Raw genomic sequence first — 20,237 nt, 5'->3', positions numbered from 1 at the left:
TCACGAAGGACGCCGTAAAGTTCGAATGGACAGACGAACACCAGCGGTCATTCGATGAGCTGAAACGGAGACTCCAGACGCCCCCGATTCTTGGCCATTTCGACCAGTTCGCTGATACAGAGATCCACACGGACGCCAGTAACACCGGATTGGCGCGGTGCTAGTTCAAAGGCAGGACGGGGCAGAGCGAGTCATCGCATACGCGAGTCGGATGCTGTCTAGGGCGGAGAGGAACTACTCAACAACTGAAAAGGAGTGCTTTCGTCTGGGCAATAACAAAGTTTCGCCCATATCTGTATGGAAGTCCTTTTCACGTGGTCACGGACCACCACTCGCTCTGCTGGCTCGCGAATCTGAAAGACCCCTCCGGACGCCTCGCCCGGTGGAGCCTACGACTGCAGGAGTTCGACATGACCGTTGTGTACAAGTCCGGCCGGAAGCACAATGACGCCGACTGCCTGTCAAGAGCTCCTGTTGAGGCCGGAACTGATTGTATCGAAGACGACGACGATGAGTGTTTCCTCGGCGCTTTGGACGTCAGCGACATAGCAGCACTCCAACGAGACGACCCTGAACTGCGAGCGCTCATCGAGCACTTAGAGGGACAAGCGAGTTCGGTTCCCCGTGCTTTCTTAAGAATCCTGCATACATTCTCCATGCGGCAAGGGGTGCTGTACAAGGAGAACTTCGTCAAACACAACACAGTATGGCTGTTGGTTGTTCCTGCCAGCCTTCGAGATGAAATATTCCAAGGATGCCATGACGACCCAACGGCTGGACACCTTGGCTACAGCAGGACGCTCGCCAGGATTCGAGAAAAGTACTACTGGCCGAGGCTACCGAAGACAGTTCACCTACACATTCGATCATGCCACGAGTGTCAGCGACGCAAGAAACCGCCGACGAAGCCGTCAGGACTTCTGCATCCGATTTCTCTCCCGTCTATGCCGTTCCAGCAGATCGGAATGGATTTACTAGGCCCTTTCCTGCCGTCAACGTCGGGAAACCGCTGGATTTTTGTCGCCACCGATTGTCTCACACTGTACGCCGAGACGAAAGCCCTTCCAGCAGGCACGGCTGTTGAAGTCGCCAAGTTTTTCATCGAGTCCATCGTCCTCCGGCACGGCGCTCCAGAAGTTTTGATTACTGATCGCGGATCATCGTTCATGGCACAGCTGACCCAAGAAATCCTCCGACTCAGTCACACCAGCCACCGTCGTACAACTGCGCACCACCCGCAGACCAACGGGCTGACGGAGAGACTGAACAAGACAATCGCCGACATGATCTCTATGTACGTCGACGTTGAGCACAAGACGTGGGACGAGGTGCTGCCCTACGTCACGTTCGCCTACAATACGGCGGTTCAGGAGACCACTGGATTCACCCGTTTCCAGCGGGTACATGGTCGGAAGGTAACGACCATGCTGGACGCAATGCTGCCCCATGAGCCATCTGACGATCAGAGCGACGACGCCCAGGTGGTTGCTCAACGCGCCGAAGAAGTCCGCCAGCTCGCCCGACTCATGATTCAAGACCAGCAACGCGTCGACGCGGGCCGCTACAACCTTCGTCGCAGGGACGTTCACTTCCAGCCCGGAGACAGGGTGTGGGTGTGGACGCCCATCCATCGCCGCGGCCGCAGTGATAAACTGCTGAAACGGTACTTTGGACCATACAAGGTACTTCGTCGCCTCGGCGAGCTGAACTACGAGGTGATGCCCGACGGAACAAGAACATCATCACGCCGCCACCACGACCTCAAGTCGTCCACGTCGTGCGCCTGAAGCCGTACTAGGCTCGATAGGACTGTGGATCTTATGTGTTTCAAAGAACTCTTTAGTTTGCCGTTCTTTTTATGTGCTTTGTTGTGTTTTGTGCTGCATCGGGGCGATGCACTTTTTTAAGGGGGGGGGGGGGGGGGGGGGGGAGGGGGGTAATGCCGCGCGCCAAGTAGGCAGCGCGGCCGTAGCCTAACGGTTATCGCGCCTGCCTCCAACACGCGAAGGGCCAGGGTTCGATTCCTGGCCGCGGCTACGCATTTTGTTGACACTGTAATGAGATGTTCTGGTAAATTCGAGAACCGTCTAGCTGATTCGAATTTAGAATGTTCTACGCGTCGAACCTTCTACGTCGAATGCTCCAGAAGCCAACGCGTGTACAAAAGCGGCTCCGCGTGGCAAGCCGGGGTCAGTTTTCGCCCCAGCGTTCGACTCTGCTGCTACGCCGACCTCGACGCCCGCCACGCTCTGTTATTATCTTTTGTACCCTTTAATTTTGGCACAAGTTCGCCACATTAAACGCTTATTTTTTCCTGTTCATTTCTTGTTTATTGGTCACCACCCGTGACAATATACTTCAACTATCAAATTACAGTAAATAACAGTATCAATAGAAATTATCAATATAACCCCCGTAAAAATAATTATTTATTAACCGATGACTCGGATGATAAAGCGCTAGGCAATTACTGCGTTAAATGATTAATCGGTAGATTTATTGGCAAGCTTCCCAGCCCCGCTTTCAACATATTCACGAGGTTTTTAAAATGGTCATTACACTAAGTGTTTTTGGAAATAAAATATACTCCTTTGAGATTTCTATATTAACTTGATTCCTGGACCTTTACCAAAAATATTGACATTTACAAACAAAGAAGTATTACATCTTTAGATTTAACATCTAGGCCGAAAAAGAAATGTTAGCAATTTGTAAACTAATGCAATACTATTTACCACAAAAGTATAGCATTATTTGTTATTGTGATATATTTTAATCAACTTGGTTCTTTCGTCAGAAAGTTTGAGAGATAGTTTTTAGTTTGGTGATCTGATTAGTTCAACAGCTTCCGAGAGAGAATATTACTCGACTCATTTATAAAACTCGCATAACAAAACAGATGGCATAATGTATGTTTGAGTTAGCGAGAAAAAAAAATCACATCTGTATTTGTCTTCCTGACTGATCGCGGTTTTTATTACCTTTGAAGCATTGCGGTTCTCAATGAGGAATTTCGCTCTTTCCGTGTATAGATGAGTCGAATATTTTCCGCTTACATTCCGTAGTGGTTCGGTGTTGAGCCAAAAATCGAGTCCTATTTGGCCATCCTAAAAAAGGAAGAAATAAGGTTCTCAGTCTCTTGTTTCCCGACTGACAACCGAAATGCAGATCTATTGAGCACTCACACTGGTAACGGTGTGGTCGTAATAGTCTTCTCCAGCACTGTAGAAACCATAGAAGCTATCAAATCCTCTGTAGGTTGGCGTGTACGTAAGCTTGTAGTTTCCCAGATTCCACTGATTGATAAAAAAAAAATTTTTTATCCGGAATGCCTTTACTAAATTCAGACATGAATCGTATACGTCGCATTAATTGGCCGTCACAGCTGATGATGAATGAATAAATAGATGCATGCGGCGGAATCCTTTTAATTGAGCGGCTGCTTGCGCCACCTAGTCAGTGTTTTGAATGTCAACAGTTCATATCCATCGAATACACAACGCGGGTTGAATTGAGATTTCACAACGCTTCCTTAAAGCGTTTCCTCAACGCGACATTCTAGATTGTGTGGAATTCCACACAATCTAGAATGTTGCTCTTTGCAGACAAGTTGAAGTGAAATATGGCGTCCAGTGAGCCTATCTAAAATATTCCAAATCTAAAATGCCGGAGAATTGATTTTAGTTCGCCGCGTTTTTCACTTAAGCCTAAATTGGTAGCGGAGTTTTGTTTTTAGTGGTATTTACATATAGATTACATAATATGGAAGCATCTGATTTGCCCTTATAAAGTAGCCTGAAAGAAAAGAAGCGAAATTCTTCTAATCGCATTCTTCAATGAATCGCAAGTGGTGTCGGCGGTAACGCGTTACAATTAACGTAGTAGCGTGAGATGCGTTACTCTTTTCAGTAATCTAGTAACGTGCTCGTTACATTTTTAAAACAGTAACAGGTAGCGTATTTACGCTACTCATTTCAAGTAATGGGTAACGTAGTTACGTTGCTCGTTACATATTGTTCTCAAGACTTGAAATGAAGAACACTTTAATTTTTTCCGTGTTTCAATTCTTCGTTTTACCTTAAAGCCTGACGACCAGTCTGAGCTTTCCAATTTTCCTCCTCTCCCCCCTTCTACCCTGTCCACCGTTGCCTGTTTCCTCCTCATCCATGTTGAAAAGGATCTTCTGCCTTGCAGAATCTCGAGTCTTGTCGTCGGCCTTTTTAACCCCAGACGCAGCCGTCGCTACGAGCTGATGGGAACAATCGGACAGCGTCAAAAGGGCACCATCATGGTCGACGAAAATAATCCCTGGAGAAGAAGAACAAGGGGGAAAAGGGCAAACACAAATCTCCAGACACCGCTAGGTGACTGGTGCGCGATCCCTTTCTCAAGGGATTACCAGGTCCCTGGCTCGATACCAGGACATGGCGGATTTTGGGGTCGCGCACCAGTCACCTAGCTGTGTTTGGAGATTAGTGCTCTTCCTTTGTACCCGTTTTTCCCCTTCTCCGGGGATTATTTTCGTCATTCTTGTCCAGCTCACGTGCACCTTTGCATTAAATTGCATTATTGTAACCATCATGGCGTTCGTCATGTGTCTCTACGAGTTATATTATGGCTGAACCAATCATTAGCAAAAAGCGTCTTGTGACTCGCGCCTTTGATGCTGCATGATCGGTCCCCTTAGCTCGTAGTGTCGGCTGCGTCTAGATGTAGGCTGAAGCAGGCACGTAGCCAGGATCTTGTTCCGGGGGGAAGGAGGGGGGGGGGGGGGGGGGGCGCCCATGACGAAATGCTGTATGAGGGGGAGGGGGGAGAGGAGGTCTCAGCAAATTAGACGATTTCACGATTTCGGTGGGGGGGGGGGGGCCGGGTTCCATGGCCCCCGCCCCCCCCCCCCCCCCCTAGCTACGTGCCTGCGCTGAAGCAAAGTATAGACGCCCAGTCATTAATTATTGCAGTTATATTATACATCCCTTCAAAAGTTTACCTGCATTTCGCCACCCAAAAAGTCCCACTTTAGCAAAAACCCCGACACCCACGCCCTTGTCCCACTGTCACAAAAAGGCTGTCTCCAACACAACAGCAACAACGCTGCTACCGTCAATTTACAAAAAAAAAAAAGTAATGCAAAAGTAACTTGCGTTGCCTTTCGTCTATAAGCGTAACTGTAACGCTTTTCTTTTATTCTGACGTAAGGTAGGTCGGTAACGCGTTCCTTTATTTTGCAAGTAAAGAGTGATGTATTTTGTTACTCTTTTCCGGTATCACAGCACTGCTCCCAGGTTCAAATTTAACCTGCTATTTAATAATCAGCTACATTTAAATTTTTATTGAAACGATTTTGCAAAAGGTCAGCCACGTAATCAGTGGTTCCTTTGTCATGCAGTGTTCTCGTCGCGTTGTAGCTGTTGAATCATCAAGACAGCCGTCTTTCCGAAACTGTTTTGAGGTCCGGACTTTGCACCGGCTAAGGGAGGACTTTGAACACCGACCGCTGATCGGTACTTGTGGTCGGTTCGGCATCTTTACGCCTATCTTTGAAGGTATGACACCCGCACGATAGACGGAACGGAGTTGAGCGGCGGATGAAGGAACGAGGCAAGAGAAGAGACTCAAAACAACCCCAACTCCGGTAGGCGTGGAGTAGTTTGCAAGAATTGTGCTTCTCGGTCCGACTCACCCTTGGTGGCGTCGGAACCTCACCTCGACTACGTCTTGTCCCGTTGACCATTTCACCCCAACTCCGCCCCTTGCGATCGCGTCGGACACTTTTTATTAATACTAGTATTACTACTACTACTACTGCTGCTACTACTACTACTACTACTACTACTACTACTACTAATGATGATGATGATAATTATTAATATTATAATTTGAGCAGAAAGAATATTACCCTGGATGGCGTGCCAGGCCGGGCAGAAAGAATAAAACCCTTACGCAGGTGCTCCTGTTGGCCCGTGGCGATCCGCACAAAGTGGCCATCCGTGGCAATTTGAGCTAAGCGCGTTTTGCTCCTGTAGACATGCTCAGTCGTCCACTTTTCTGATAATGGTGTGACGTGACGGATGGCGGTGATAATTGTTTCAAAACAACTGGCTAACGCGCGTATGGTCGTGACGCAGCGCTCAGTTTCATAAAAGCCCGCAAACTCAGTGCATAAAGATTATATTTAAGAACAAGTCAAGTAACAAAAAAGAAGTATAGTTTGCATAAAGCGCGTTAGGTCACCTTGCCAATCATGTGAGTCTCATATCCGAGATTCTTGAAGTGCTGTGGCATGATTGTTACGTCCAGAGGTAGTCCAAATGGCTGTGCGGGTAATAGGACGCTGTGCTGCATGCCTGGAGTTTAAGGGATGCAATAAAAGAAGGAATGTGACTACCACTGTTGCCTTGCATGGCCCAAATAAATCGTAACTAAACACAGAACATGTGTAGTCGAGAGTAGAGCACTGGAGTCAATCACGAAAATTCGACCAGATTCTGCCTTTTTTTTATTAAATATTAATTAATGGACTATCGTGCATCGAGCAAAAGCTGCGAAAAAAATGACAGAAATTAACACTTTGCTAATATTTAACTACAGATAATTGTATAATCTGACTTGGAATTAACCCTCTTGAACAAAAATAACCGAACTCTAATTCCTACACTCTAAGAAGTGCCTGCGCGTCTACTTACCCGCAAAACACTCGAAGAGCCAATCTCTGCGATCTACGAAATCAGCTCAGCGAATGATGAGGCGGAACATCTGTTTAGACCTCAAAATGAAGTCTGCGATGTGCCAATACACAATGCAGAGCGTCATGATCGCATTGCGTAATGCCACAGCGCAGATTAATTTTGAGGTCTAAACAGATGCTCCGCCTCGTCATTCGCTGAGCTGATTTTGTAGATTGCAGAGATCGGCTCTTTGAGTGTTCCGCGGGTAAGTAGACACGCAGGCATTTCTTAGAGTGTACAGAGCAACACGTGCTTTAAGGTTTTCCATCAAAGAAGCGTGGCTGCGATGAACAGTGGCGCCACAAACCGGCGAGAGAATACCCGAAAGCTTGTTCCGGGTTAGAGTGTAGAAGGTTAACGCTGTTTGATGTTCTCCAGCGTTTTCCGTAACAATTCGCTTTTGAAGCCAAGAACGAACCGATAGATTATATTATCGTAATCACTACAGATATTGCGGTTATAAAGTACTACGACAAAAGAACACCAACAAAAACGCCAACAGCGACAACAAATACAGCATCACCACCACCACCAACAACAACACCAACGCAACTACCTCCGCCAAGAACACCAGGAACAACAATACAAAAATAAAGAGAAAAGTCAATTAAAGTCGGAATGGAGGACGTCTTCCTGTTCTTTCGTGCTTTTCTTGAACTCAAACAACTCAATGTCCCACAAAAAGAACTTACGGCTTTGGGTCTCTATAGTCAACGACAGCTGAAGAAACGAGGGGCGTGGCTAAGTATGTTACCCTATTGAAAAATTTTGCAAACTGGGCCAGTTCAAACAGGATTATTCCCACTGATTAAATTGGTTGAACTGGACAAACTGAAACTGTGCATACTGGTCTTACTATGTAACTGTGCATACCGCTCTTACTGTGAAAATGTGTATACTAGTACTACTGTACAACTGTGCATACTGGTCCACTCCATGCAGTTAAACGAGTTTAACTGATCATATTGATTATACAGGTCGAAAATTAATCAAATTCACTTTATTTCCACATACATAAAAATACACATACTTCGGACCGCAAAAGTAAACATAACATATTTACAATGTAAAAAAATTGTCATTAAATTATCCATGTGTCCCAGCCGGTTGGCGAGATTCTCCACATCTTCTGGAGTGTCGGGGTTCCGGTGGTGGCTAATATCAGATGCCTTGGGGCAGATGCCCCAAGGCATCTGAAATAAGAATAAACACCAGAAATTAGAACCATGCTAGATTTCTTTGCACCCGTCTGTTCTAAAACGGTATGTAACTAATGCCAGGAATAAAAAATATACACTATCATAAACAGTATAAGAGGGAATATGGACGCGTGTGCCAATCGCAGATGTGGTACCAGTCTCGCGGCAATTAAGTAAAAACCGCATGTAGGCGATTTGATGAGCGACGAGACAGGCGACGGTGATCCGCCTCGCTCTCGCTCGGTCACTCGCGCGACGGGGCAAACCGCATGAAAGCGAAGGGACCAAGCGACCAAGGCGATGAGCGACGATTTCTAGAAATTAAAAAAAAAAAACGAGCGACGCAACGACCGACCGTGGGAAATCGTCGCTCGTCGCTGACTCTCGTCGCTGTCACCGTCGCTCGCCTAATCGCTTACATGCGGTTCAGCCTTTACGCAAAGCAACGCCTAGGAGTGAAAATATCCTGCTGTTGTTACGGCCCCTTCCTGCCTCCCCAGTTCGTCGTCCGCTGTGCAACTCGCAACCACTGTGGTAGAGGATCTCTGAAGATGCATGTACACTGACGGTTGTATTAATGGCATAGCTGATCCAAACCGGGGTGCTAAATGGTTCAGTTTCACATGCACCCGACTATGGAAATGAATCCAAATGGTCTAGCTTGCTTACCTGGCTCGCTGGCGCAGAGATAGAGACACTGCCCGCGCTGCAGTGAGGACGAAGCGAATTCCAAACACGCCTCTCTGGGAAGCAGCCGTTTCGCCCGCGAGCGAGTGGAACTCAGGTGGAAGACGTCGTGAGTCACAGGAACCATCGGCAGAGGCAGTGCTCAAGGCTCCGGCAAACTGTCTTATACAAATACAGCTTGAAGACAACTTGTTACCTCCCCAAGCAGAACAGCAGCGCGAACAAAGTCTCAACCGTCACACCAGATCTGCCAAATCTTTTTTTTTTTTTTTTTTTTGCAGAGTTGCCGCCGACGGCGGCTCAAAACTGGGGCTTGGAACGGGCGCGAGGGCCGCGCTGATCAGTCCGCGCGCTCCCTGTCATAGCACGTGAGCAGCTCTCCCTTTTCAAGGCACCCGCGCTGCGCGTGGGGACACTGCATCATCTCCGGTCCCAGGGCACCAGCGCATTCCAGGCGCCTGACTCACCGGCAGCGTTGTACAAAATACTCGATAAAAGTATTTAAGTTAAGTTACTTAATACCTGCTCCTAAAAGTATTTAAAATACTACTTAAGTTCCTTCCATTGTAAAGTATCTTGAGTAGAGTACAAATAATTCGAAATGTAATTCAATTACTTTTAAAGATACTTCCGTATTGCTTCATTTGTATCGACGTCAGTGACAACGGCAATTATACAGCTGCGCAAATCTGGGTTACCAGAGTGGTTTATTAGCTCGCAACAGCACAAAACGGGAAAAAAGTATATCCTAGGGCTATTTTATGCAGTCCAACAGGATATTATCACGCATAACAAATGATGAGGCGGCGAATAACCGAATAAACTGAACGTTTATCGGGGCGAACATGTGCCCAAAACAGAATAGTGAAAAGCTACCGTCGCAGGCGTCCATGCCGGCGAAACAGCAGGATCGAGCGCTGGGGCGAGATTGTCTCCGGACCGCCACTTGGAGCACCTTTTGTACACGCGTCGGTTTCTGTAACATTTAGGGTAGAAAGTTCAGCGCGCAGAACATTCGTATTTCGATCAGACGGCAATATTCTCGAACTTACGAGAATATCAAGTTGAGATAATAAATAAAAGAGGAGTCCGCTCCCTGGCATAGAACCCGGAGCCTCCGCGCGAGAGCCAAGCGCGGTAATCATTCGGCCACGCGCCCGCTGGGCAGCGCGCGTGGAAATATCACTGATAGATGTCACAAAACATTTCTGGGACAAGAAGAAAGATGTCGCTTTAGCTATTGGGGAGGAAGGATGGATGGATGAATCCGGTAAGCCCTTTGGATTGGGCGGTAGCTTACGCCACCCAGCAATTTTGTTTTACCATTTAAGCTTAGAATCCTTAAATGTGAACTCTATATTCACCCCGCACTGCAAAGAAAGTGAGGCTATAAAACCCCCTTGCCATCAGCTAATAAGAAAATACCTGGTTTTCTCTCGCTTTCTGCCACCATTCACTTGGTATTTGCTTGGTAATCTCTACAGTCTTGAAATCCACTCTCCCTTCGCTGTCTGTAAAACTCAATGACTTTATTAAATCTAATTTGTCTTCGGTAGGCATAGGGTGAAGCCCTTTACAGTAGAGTATCAAGCGCTCAACCGTCTCGTCCTCCTCTCCACAAGCAGTGCACACAGTATCCATTTCCTGGTACTTCGCTCTGTATGTTCTGGTTCGCAGAACACCCGTCCTCGCCTCAAACAACAATGAGCTTCTCCTAGAATTGTCATAAATGCTCTCTTTGGCAATAACTGTTTTGTTTAATCTATAGCTTTCCAGAGCCGTCTTTGTCTGCATTCCGTCTAGCCACCGATCTCTTTCTATGGCCTTAACTTTCTTCTTAACTGAGACCTGCTTTTCCGTATCTCCACTATAGCCTAAAAACTTTCCTCTTAATTTCCTAGTGCGCTGTCTCCACTTTGTGTCTACACTCCTCATGTATAAATAGCTGAAAACCTTTCGTGCCCATTGCTCCCCATCCATTTGCCTCAACCGATCTTCAAATTCTATCTTGCTCACCGCTTCCCTGCTCTCAAATGATGCCCATCCCATGTCCCCTTGTACTCCCTGGTTTGGCGTTTTGCAATGTGCCCCCAAAGCCAGTTTACCTACTCCGCGCTCTTTTATTTCTAGTCTCGCATGCACTTCGGATTCCATGCATAGCACTGCGTTTTCAAAAGTCAAGCCAGGCACCATGACCCCTACCCAAATCTCTCTTACCACCTCATACCTGTTGTAATTCCAAAGTGCTCTATTTTTCATTACAGCTGCATTTCTGTTGCCCTTACCTTTTATGTACTTTTCATGCTCACTGAGATATTCTGCACCATCACATATCCATACTCCTAGATACTTGTATTTACTAGCTCTCTCAACTGTAATATTCTGTATCTTCAGCCTCTCAACTTCATCATCGTTAAAAATCATGACTGCTGAATTTTCGCTACTGAATTCTAAACCTAATTCCTCTCCTTCCCTACCACAGATGCTCATTAATTCCTGCAACTCTGTCCTGTTGTTAGCCATTAGTACAATATCATCCGCATACATCAATCCCGGTAAGGATTGCTGAATTTTTTAGGCCTAGCTTACTGTGAGAAAGGTTGAATCCAAGCCCACTCTTCTCTAGTCTATCCTCCAATCCTCTCAGATACAACATAAACAGCAAAGGCGATAACGGGCACCCCTGCCTAAGGCCTCGTCTTATCTCTATTTTCCCTGTCGCCTTTCCTTCCCATGTTATAATCACCTTGTTATCTTTGTAAGTGTTCCTTAATAGTGCTGTTAGTCCTTCATCTAGGTTTAAGTTCTCTATTATGTCCCACAGGTTTCTTTGGTTCACATTGTCATAGGCACCCTTGATATCCAGAAATGCCAGCCAGAGCAGTCTGTTTTCTTTTTGCGCTATTTCTATACACTGTGTTAGAGAAAATAAATTGTCCTCCAACCTACTTTCTTTCCGAAACCCGTTCTGTAACTCGCCCAGTATGCCCTCGCAATCTACCCATTCCTCCAGTCTGTTCTTTATAACCTGCATTACCAACCTTTAAATAACCGGTGTCACGGTTATAGGACGATAATTCCTAATATCAGACTTATCTCCCTTTCCGTTATATATCATACTAATCCTACTAAGCCTCCATTCATCTGGAATATTTCCTTTTGTTATCATGGTACTCACTACCTCCCTAAGTTTTGCCTTAGATTCAGGACACAAATTCTTCACCAGCTTGATAGGGATACCATCTGTGCCTGTCGACGTGCCACTAGGGACTCTTCGTTCCGCCTTTACCCATTCTCTTTGTCCAAAATCCGCGATGTCACAAACTGGACTGCTACTTCCTTCGGTTCTCCTATCTCCCACATGTACCCGTTCCCGAAATTTCTCCTCCATCACTGCTCCTATATATGGTATCGCATCATCTCCCTCTAATTGATCTCCCTGATGCGACAGTATGAACCTCTATCTAGCTTGAGTTGCTTCTCCGAGTGAGTTTAAGTGCTCCCAAAACTTCTTGGCAGCGTTTCTATCTTTCTTACTTACATAACTCATCCATTCCTCACCCTTTCTCTGAATTTTCGCATTGATCAAACTGGATGCCTCTCGGCGACATGTTATAAAATTGTCCCATTTTCTTTTTACTTCCGTTTCGGACTCCCCACTACGCTTGGAATACCTGTGTTCTCTAGATGCTTCCTGACGTTTTTGTATCGCTTGCTTCACTTCTTTGTCCCACCAACTTTTTGGTATATGTCCTTGCTTCCCCTTTCGTTTACTCTTAACTTTGCCTAGTTCTAGAGCAAAAAGCCTAGTTAGGCTCTCATAGGTCCAATCTGTATATCGTTGCCCTGAAACTGCTGCCTCTATTCTTTCAAGAACTATTTCCAACTCTTTGTCGCTGCAGAAAGTTTGCTTTGAATTATGTTGTCTAGTTTCAGCATTTACTTCTTTGGAAAAATTCAGCTTAATACGTTTGTGATCACTACGAAGACTTTTGGAACCTTCTTCATCTATTTTCATTACTTGTAACTTACCATATATTTTGTGTGACATGAGTACGTAATCTATAGTTGAATGCAGATTGCCAGTTTCCCAAGTTATGTGCCCGTCACACTTCTGACTGGTATTACATAAAACTAAGTCATGTTTTTCCACCAGTTCTAGTAATATGCTTCCAGTTGAGTCCATATACCCCTCCAGACCCTCAATATGGGCATTCATGTCTCCCATAATAATTATTTCGGAGCCTTCCCCTAGTTCACTAATGTCTCTCGATATGCAATCAATCATTTTTCTGTTTTCCTCTTTAGCACCTGCCCCTGTCCATAAGTAAACAACTCCAAGGACTGTTGACTCCCCAGCGACTTTTCCTTTCAGCCACAAATGTTCGGCGCACTCCTTTCTGATCCTTTGAAAGGTCATATTCTTCTTAATAAATGCTCCCATTCCACCTCCCTTCCTCGTTCCCTCCATTCTGTTGCATTCTTCCCACACATAGTCAGGGTTGCAAGCTGGCTGCTCCATGTCTCTGAGATGTGTTTCCACAAACCCATACACCATTAAATCCTCCTTTCTTAGTTGCTCCTCTACCTCTTCCCATTCTAGCCTATTTCTACCACCCTGCATGTTAATATATCCAATGTCTGATTGTGCTGTTTTTTTATACCTGTTCTTACGTTTTCTCCTCTTTTTAACCCTGGGTGCCTCTCCTGACTTGGTTGGGTTTTCAATTACTTCAGTACCCCCAGGACCCTCGGTCCCCCCAAAAAAGCAGTCACCGTGCGGCCCATCCTATCCCCCACGCTGTAACCCGTGGCCTCACTGTAGTGAATGCCATCTGCAAAAGGGCGGGAGCCAGCCTCGTACACTTCTTTGTTTACTTTCATTACGTCGTACCGAAGCTGTCGACTCATGCCCTTAATTACTCCGTTGGCTTCGACAACCCTCCTCTCCGTTAACCCGGACTGCCCCCGAACTTCTGGAATGGTGCACACAACCACATTCTTTGTCCAAAATCCGCGATGTCACAAACTGGACTGCTACTTCCTTCGGTTCTCCTATCTCCCACATGTACCCGTTCCCGAAATTTCTCCTCCATCACTGCTCCTATATATGGTATCGCATCATCTCCCTCTAATTGATCTCCCTGATGCGACAGTATGAACCTCTATCTAGCTTGAGTTGCTTCTCCGAGTGAGTTCAAGTGCTCCCAAAACTTCTTGGCAGCGTTTCTATCTTTCTTACTTACATAACTCATCCATTCCTCACCCTTTCTCTGAATTTTCGCATTGATCAAACTGGATGCCTCTCGGCGACATGTTATAAAATTGTCCCATTTTCTTTTTACTTCCGTTTCGGACTCCCCACTACGCTTGGAATACCTGTGTTCTCTAGATGCTTCCTGACGTTTTTGTATCGCTTGCTTCACTTCTTTGTCCCACCAACTTTTTGGTATATGTCCTTGCTTCCCCTTTCGTTTACTCTTAACTTTGCCTAGTTCTAGAGCAAAAAGCCTAGTTAGGCTCTCATAGGTCCAATCTGTATATCGTTGCCCTGAAACTGCTGCCTCTATTCTTTCAAGAACTATTTCCAACTCTTTGTCGCTGCAGAAAGTTTGCTTTGAATTATGTTGTCTAGTTTCAGCATTTACTTCTTTGGAAAAATTCAGCTTAATACGTTTGTGATCACTACGAAGACTTTTGGAACCTTCTTCATCTATTTTCATTACTTGTAACTTACCATATATTTTGTGTGACATGAGTACGTAATCTATAGTTGAATGCAGATTGCCAGTTTCCCAAGTTATGTGCCCGTCACACTTCTGACTGGTATTACATAAAACTAAGTCATGTTTTTCCACCAGTTCTAGTAATATGCTTCCAGTTGAGTCCATATACCCCTCCAGACCCTCAATATGGGCATTCATGTCTCCCATAATAATTATTTCGGAGCCTTCCCCTAGTTCACTAATGTCTCTCGATATGCAATCAATCATTTTTCTGTTTTCCTCTTTAGCACCTGCCCCTGTCCATAAGTAAACAACTCCAAGGACTGTTGACTCCCCAGCGACTTTTCCTTTCAGCCACAAATGTTCGGCGCACTCCTTTCTGATCCTTTGAAAGGTCATATTCTTCTTAATAAATGCTCCCATTCCACCTCCCTTCCTCGTTCCCTCCATTCTGTTGCATTCTTCCCACACATAGTCAGGGTTGCAAGCTGGCTGCTCCATGTCTCTGAGATGTGTTTCCACAAACCCATACACCATTAAATCCTCCTTTCTTAGTTGCTCCTCTACCTCTTCCCATTCTAGCCTATTTCTACCACCCTGCATGTTAATATATCCAATGTCTGATTGTGCTGTTTTTTTATACCTGTTCTTACGTTTTCTCCTCTTTTTAACCCTGGGTGCCTCTCCTGACTTGGTTGGGTTTTCAATTACTTCAGTACCCCCAGGACCCTCGGTCCCCCCAAAAAAGCAGTCACCGTGCGGCCCATCCTATCCCCCACGCTGTAACCCGTGGCCTCACTGTAGTGAATGCCATCTGCAAAAGGGCGGGAGCCAGCCTCGTACACTTCTTTGTTTACTTTCATTACGTCGTACCGAAGCTGTCGACTCATGCCCTTAATTACTCCGTTGGCTTCGACAACCCTCCTCTCCGTTAACCCGGACTGCCCCCGAACTTCTGGAATGGTGCACACAACCACAGGCACATTCTCAGACACGTCCCTCAGCTTACGTATTCCCATGTTTAGCTGCTTTCCGAGGTTCTGGCTCCTACCCTTCAGCACATCATTAAGCCCCGCATGAACTATTACTAGGTTCCTTCCCTCCCGGTTATCCCACACCCCCTCACGTGCTGCGGTCATAGCATCCACCATACACTTCCCTGGCTGGACCTCTACGGTTACCCTCTGGTCTCCCTTCACCCTGTTATGTACACCCTTCCTAACCCGTGCTACGTTAGAGCTCCCCACTACCAGTACCCTAGATCCCCCTGGTGCCTGCGCGCCTTTGTCCTGCGACTTATCTCCTGTCACCTGACTGCCCGACGCCTGCTGCTCGAAGGCACCATTGAGCTGAAGTTCAATCAGCTCTCCAGCGTCGTCGAGCCCGCCTGCCAACAGGCCGGACTCCCGACCACCAGGGACCCCAGCCTGCAGACTGGTGGTTTGTCCCGCTAGAACTGACACTTCCTCCTTTCTTCCCTCGCTACTCTCACTCGCTCGAATTACCCCTTCCAGGCGCTCTACCCTACTGTCACACTCCCTCTTACGCTCCTCTAAACCCGCCTTCCATACTTCCCCCAGCTCTTCCACCTGCTTCTCGAGGCCGACCCGCTGCTCCCTCTCATGATTAAGCTGCCTAGTCAGCTCCTCTACCTGGGCCTCGAGACCCACCCGCTTCTCTCCTTCTGCCTTAAGCTGGGCCTCAATCTCCCGAACTCTACCCTCCCATTCCCCAGTTACCTGCTGAAGCTTCACACAAAGCCGACACTCGAAACTCATCCCCGCCGCCTCCTCCATGCTCCCGAAATCCGTCTCCTCTAGGTAACATCACCTCCCACACCCCTCGCACTGCACCAACCCGTCCCCACCCTTGTCATGCCGACCCAAATCCAGACCCATGTTTAGACCGGGAACAAACCGTCCCTTCCCGCCAAAAATTCAAACCGAGCCTACTTTGCGAAACTAACGTTAACTGCTGCTGTTCAAACCTAATACTGCTACCGCATAGTCACTTCCAATCAACTTTTAAAAAAAGAGAGAGAAAAGAAGAAAAACTGGCACTTAGCTTCGGATGCTCGAGGAGAACCAGGAAACACGTCCGCTCACCGCAACTGCTGCAACGGTTGGAGATCAGACCTTGGCGCCCCAAGCGGTTGACTTTAAAACCACATGGATGGGGACAAAGAATACAATGACTCACCGCTCGGCTGACTTAACCGAACGCGGCTTTAGCGTTCGGCTGGAGGTCGTGCTCTCGGGTGAGGTGGAGAAGGGGCTCTTTTGTTATCACTCCGGCCTGCATGAAAAATGCAGCATGCACAGTGCCCAGCTCAGCAAAAAATCCCAAGGGGGTCAAGCTCGCATCCTCTGACGAGTGCTTTCCGGAGAGATCCGGGACTTAACGTCCCTTCACGAATTGTTGGTATTTTTACATTACACTGTGCCCCGCGCTTTATTAAAAAGATGACATGAACATGCCCACAAGGCCTGTGGGCATGTGCACAGGCCTTGTGTTGGGTAAATACCGAAATGTGGGGGTGACGAACAGGTCAGAGCGCCCCGCCAACATTAACATCGCTGAATATCACGTCCTGTGGGCGCATCGCTTAACTACAGTCCATATTTCCTATATGAGGAGTTCACTATAAAGGAACTTGAAATACGGATATGAGTGAATGGATAACAAAAAGAACCCACATACTAGCCATGACAGTGGTCGCGCCTTCTTCAAGTAGGTTTTATTCAGAAAGGCACTCAACGTTGGGGGACACTTTGTTCGCATTTGAGAGGTCATCCAGCTCGTAGTACGTTCCGTTTACTGTTCTCTGCTTATCAATGTTCGCTTCAAGGCAGTGTTCGCGAGAGCAATAGGTGACGAACTGACGACAAAAATAAAAGGAAAACCTCGACGTTTTGCCCCAGCGGGGTCAAATATACAAAAAAAAATGTTTTTTGTGTGTGCGTGTGTTTACTTCTTATTTTCTTCTATTTGTATTTTCTTGACACTCAAGTCTGCATTGTTGTCGTAGGTCGTTTCCCGATCTGCGTTGCGCCTCAGGGTGGCATCTTTACTTCTGTAAAACCACACCTTTTGTTTGAGGATTTTTTGGGGGGAAACGCTAAGGAAACAAAAGGCGCTTTTGGGAAAGCGAGGGGAAAACCTTCATGGTACGAAATTTGGGCTGAAATATAAGTCACAATCGGCAAAAAAACTATGTTTTCACGAGCTCAATCTAAGTCACCGCAGCTAATCGGAGCTAGCAACAGGACTTGCTCGGTTGAAAGAATGTTCACGTTTGCTCGTGCCACGCCCACGCCACTTCAAACCGAAAAACTCGAAAAATGGCGGAATGTCAAAAATGTATTTGAGATAATGAGTGCAAGATACTCGGAATTGTAATTAAAATAGAGTATCAAATACTCTCGATCAAAAGTATTTGCATGATAGCAAGATACTTCAAAAAGTATTTGAACTACAGTATCTTGAGTAGAGTATTTGAGGGGTGTAGGACCGTTCGTCAAATGACAATTCTTTGCACGACAGCTGGTAGCAGGGCTATTCGTCACATAGGGCAATTCGTCATAGGGCGGTTTGTCATTATGACAATTCATTAAACATTTCTTTTTGATATTTTTTATGGGTTTTGTTGCTTATTGACCAGTTTTTAGGTGAGTTCAATTACTAGTGACCCTTTTTCTTTATTTACTTACTTTTTTCCCGCACCCATGAGATTAGTTTGTACTAATTTTTATAGGCACTGCGTAATAATGTCTTGACCGCCATAACCTTGGCACCACTCCTGGTGCCTAATAAGAAAGGAGTACTCACTCAGGTGCGTAAATACAAGTGTTTTATTAATGATAGCACTTTACCAGTGTTTACAATGAGATGCTTCTGGCACATGCTTCGACGACATCCAAGTTGTTGGTGCCGTCATAGTGATGAAGGATGTCCCGAAGTCGCCTGTCGTGTCCGGCCCGCTTACGAGACACCCTTGTGGAAACGACCCCGCTTGCAGCTTGGCTGAGCTTCAGCTACCTCATAGCTTGCTCCTTTTTTCTTGACTCCAGGAACGCCCAGAAAATTCGTGAAGCACAACTTGCGTTGCTCTGCAAAACAATGATATCAAGAGCCTTATGAAGCCCTTGATATCATTGTTTTGGCCCATACAAATATGGTCTATGGTCGTCTATGGAAAATTATGTGGCAGACTATTAGCCCCTATGGCCCTCTATAGTCGGCCATAGAAATCCATAAATACAGGTACAACCAGCTATAGACGGATGTATGGCCTTGTGTCTAAAGACCGGCAACCAATAAAATTTCTTTATCCGCGTATAGAAAATTATATGGCCTTGTGTCTAAAGACTGGGAATTAACAAACGTTCTTTACCCGCCAATAGAAAATTCTATGGCCCCGGGGTCTAAAGAGTGAAAACCAGTAAATTGTCTTTAACCGTCCATAGAAAAATTTATGGCCCCGAGTCTAAAGACAAAGAACCAATAAATATTATTTACAGGCCTATAAAAAATTACTACCGGCACTTACTTTTTTTAGGGAAAACGCTCCAGGTTTGAAAATTAAAGCAATACTAAATTTCTGTAATACCGGTGACAAAGCATGACCCAAAATATGTTCCCTGCTGTTGCAACGGGTCGTGACACCCAGTAATATTCCTTGTTTGAAAAATCCATTGAAATACTTGTGCAACAATTAAAATTAATTATTACCCCCCGAAGTGAAATTAGATTACAGTGACAGCAAACAGTGTAATCACGCAATAGCTTTCATCACTGCATTGTGAACATGATTAATCAAACTTATTAAAATTATGTTTATTAAATTTTAGTTAATGAGCCTAATTATCTACGATTGCTTTTTTCAAGGTCTTTAATTAAGAGATGGTGGCTATTCCAAGAGACAATTCAAATAATGTATTAAGTACGAGTAATATTTGCACCGTCTCGCCGTGTTTAGGCGACAAATAACGGCAGTCACCGGCCAAGTCGGATTCAAAAATAAGTGTGCCATATATAGAGGTAGCGCGAACTCAGTGTAAGTAGTCAGAAATGGGGGTTCGGTGTCGCTGCGTCCTGATGTTGTGTGGGGGGTTCTTCTGCTTGTGCTGTGTGTATCTTGTGTGTTCAGTGATGTATGTGTATCTACCATGTAGCGTTCAAAAGTCGAGAGAACTTGTAAAGAATTTTTTCTTTTAGAGTGTGCTGGCTAAAAGCCTTAAGAAAACCCATATATCCTCTTTAGCAGACCGTATAAAAGCTAAATGCATCAAATGAAAAGTCATAGGCAGCTATAACCAGCCATTGGAAAAGCTAAAGAGCGCTATGTCTGAACAGTGATGGGGCCATAGACAAAGCTAAAGAGGCTTATAAAGACGACCATGAAAATGCTAAAGACTACCATAGAAAATTCTTTAGCTAATTGGGCCAAATAGCTTAAGCCCACAATAAAAAGAATTTTCTATAGCCGACCATAGGACATTTTTGTATGGGCTGGAGCGTGACTGTGGTGTTCGTCGCTTTCAAAATTTGAAGCTTGGAAAAAACGGTTGTTATTTTTCCTCTGCAGCTCTCCCTTTTCCGGCATATCCAGTATACACTGGTTTTAGTTCTTCGGTTGGCGGTGTATGAAAATCCTCGAAAAAGTAGCATCTCCCCACCTCTCCGTCTGGATGATTTCCATGGCGACTTCAAAGATTGACGGGAAACCAAACATTTTATAGCAGTCCGCCGATTCGTGGAAGCCGCATTTCAAGATGCTTCTTCAAAACCCTGTAAGCTGAGCTGAATGAAAACCTTTGTCAGTAGGGGAACCAGAGAAAGACTGTGAACTAGAAAGTGGATAACAAGGTAATCCTCAAAGCATTATACATTGTGCT

General features: G+C 45.8%; 1 protein-coding gene across 1 annotated transcript in view; it reads right to left on the bottom strand.

The window, feature by feature from the left end:
• LOC120836837 (arylsulfatase B-like) overlaps positions 1–20,237 on the bottom strand; it is an 84,294-nt gene that overhangs the window by 38,080 nt on the left and 25,977 nt on the right. Inside the window, exons 3-5 of the mRNA XM_040205919.1 lie at positions 6,235–6,347; positions 3,186–3,296; positions 2,982–3,107 (exon numbers count right to left, since the gene is read on the bottom strand). Coding sequence (XP_040061853.1) covers positions 2,982–3,107; positions 3,186–3,296; positions 6,235–6,347 — 350 coding nt within the window. The remainder of the gene's footprint in view (positions 1–2,981; positions 3,108–3,185; positions 3,297–6,234; positions 6,348–20,237) is intronic.

Source organism: Ixodes scapularis, unplaced genomic scaffold (assembly GCF_016920785.2).
Source record: "Ixodes scapularis isolate PalLabHiFi unplaced genomic scaffold, ASM1692078v2 PGA_scaffold11__112_contigs__length_91849675, whole genome shotgun sequence".
Lineage (NCBI taxonomy): Eukaryota > Metazoa > Arthropoda > Arachnida > Ixodida > Ixodidae > Ixodes > Ixodes scapularis.
The sequence above is the reverse complement of the archived record's forward strand: the minus strand, read 5'-3'. Positions and strand labels throughout refer to the sequence as shown.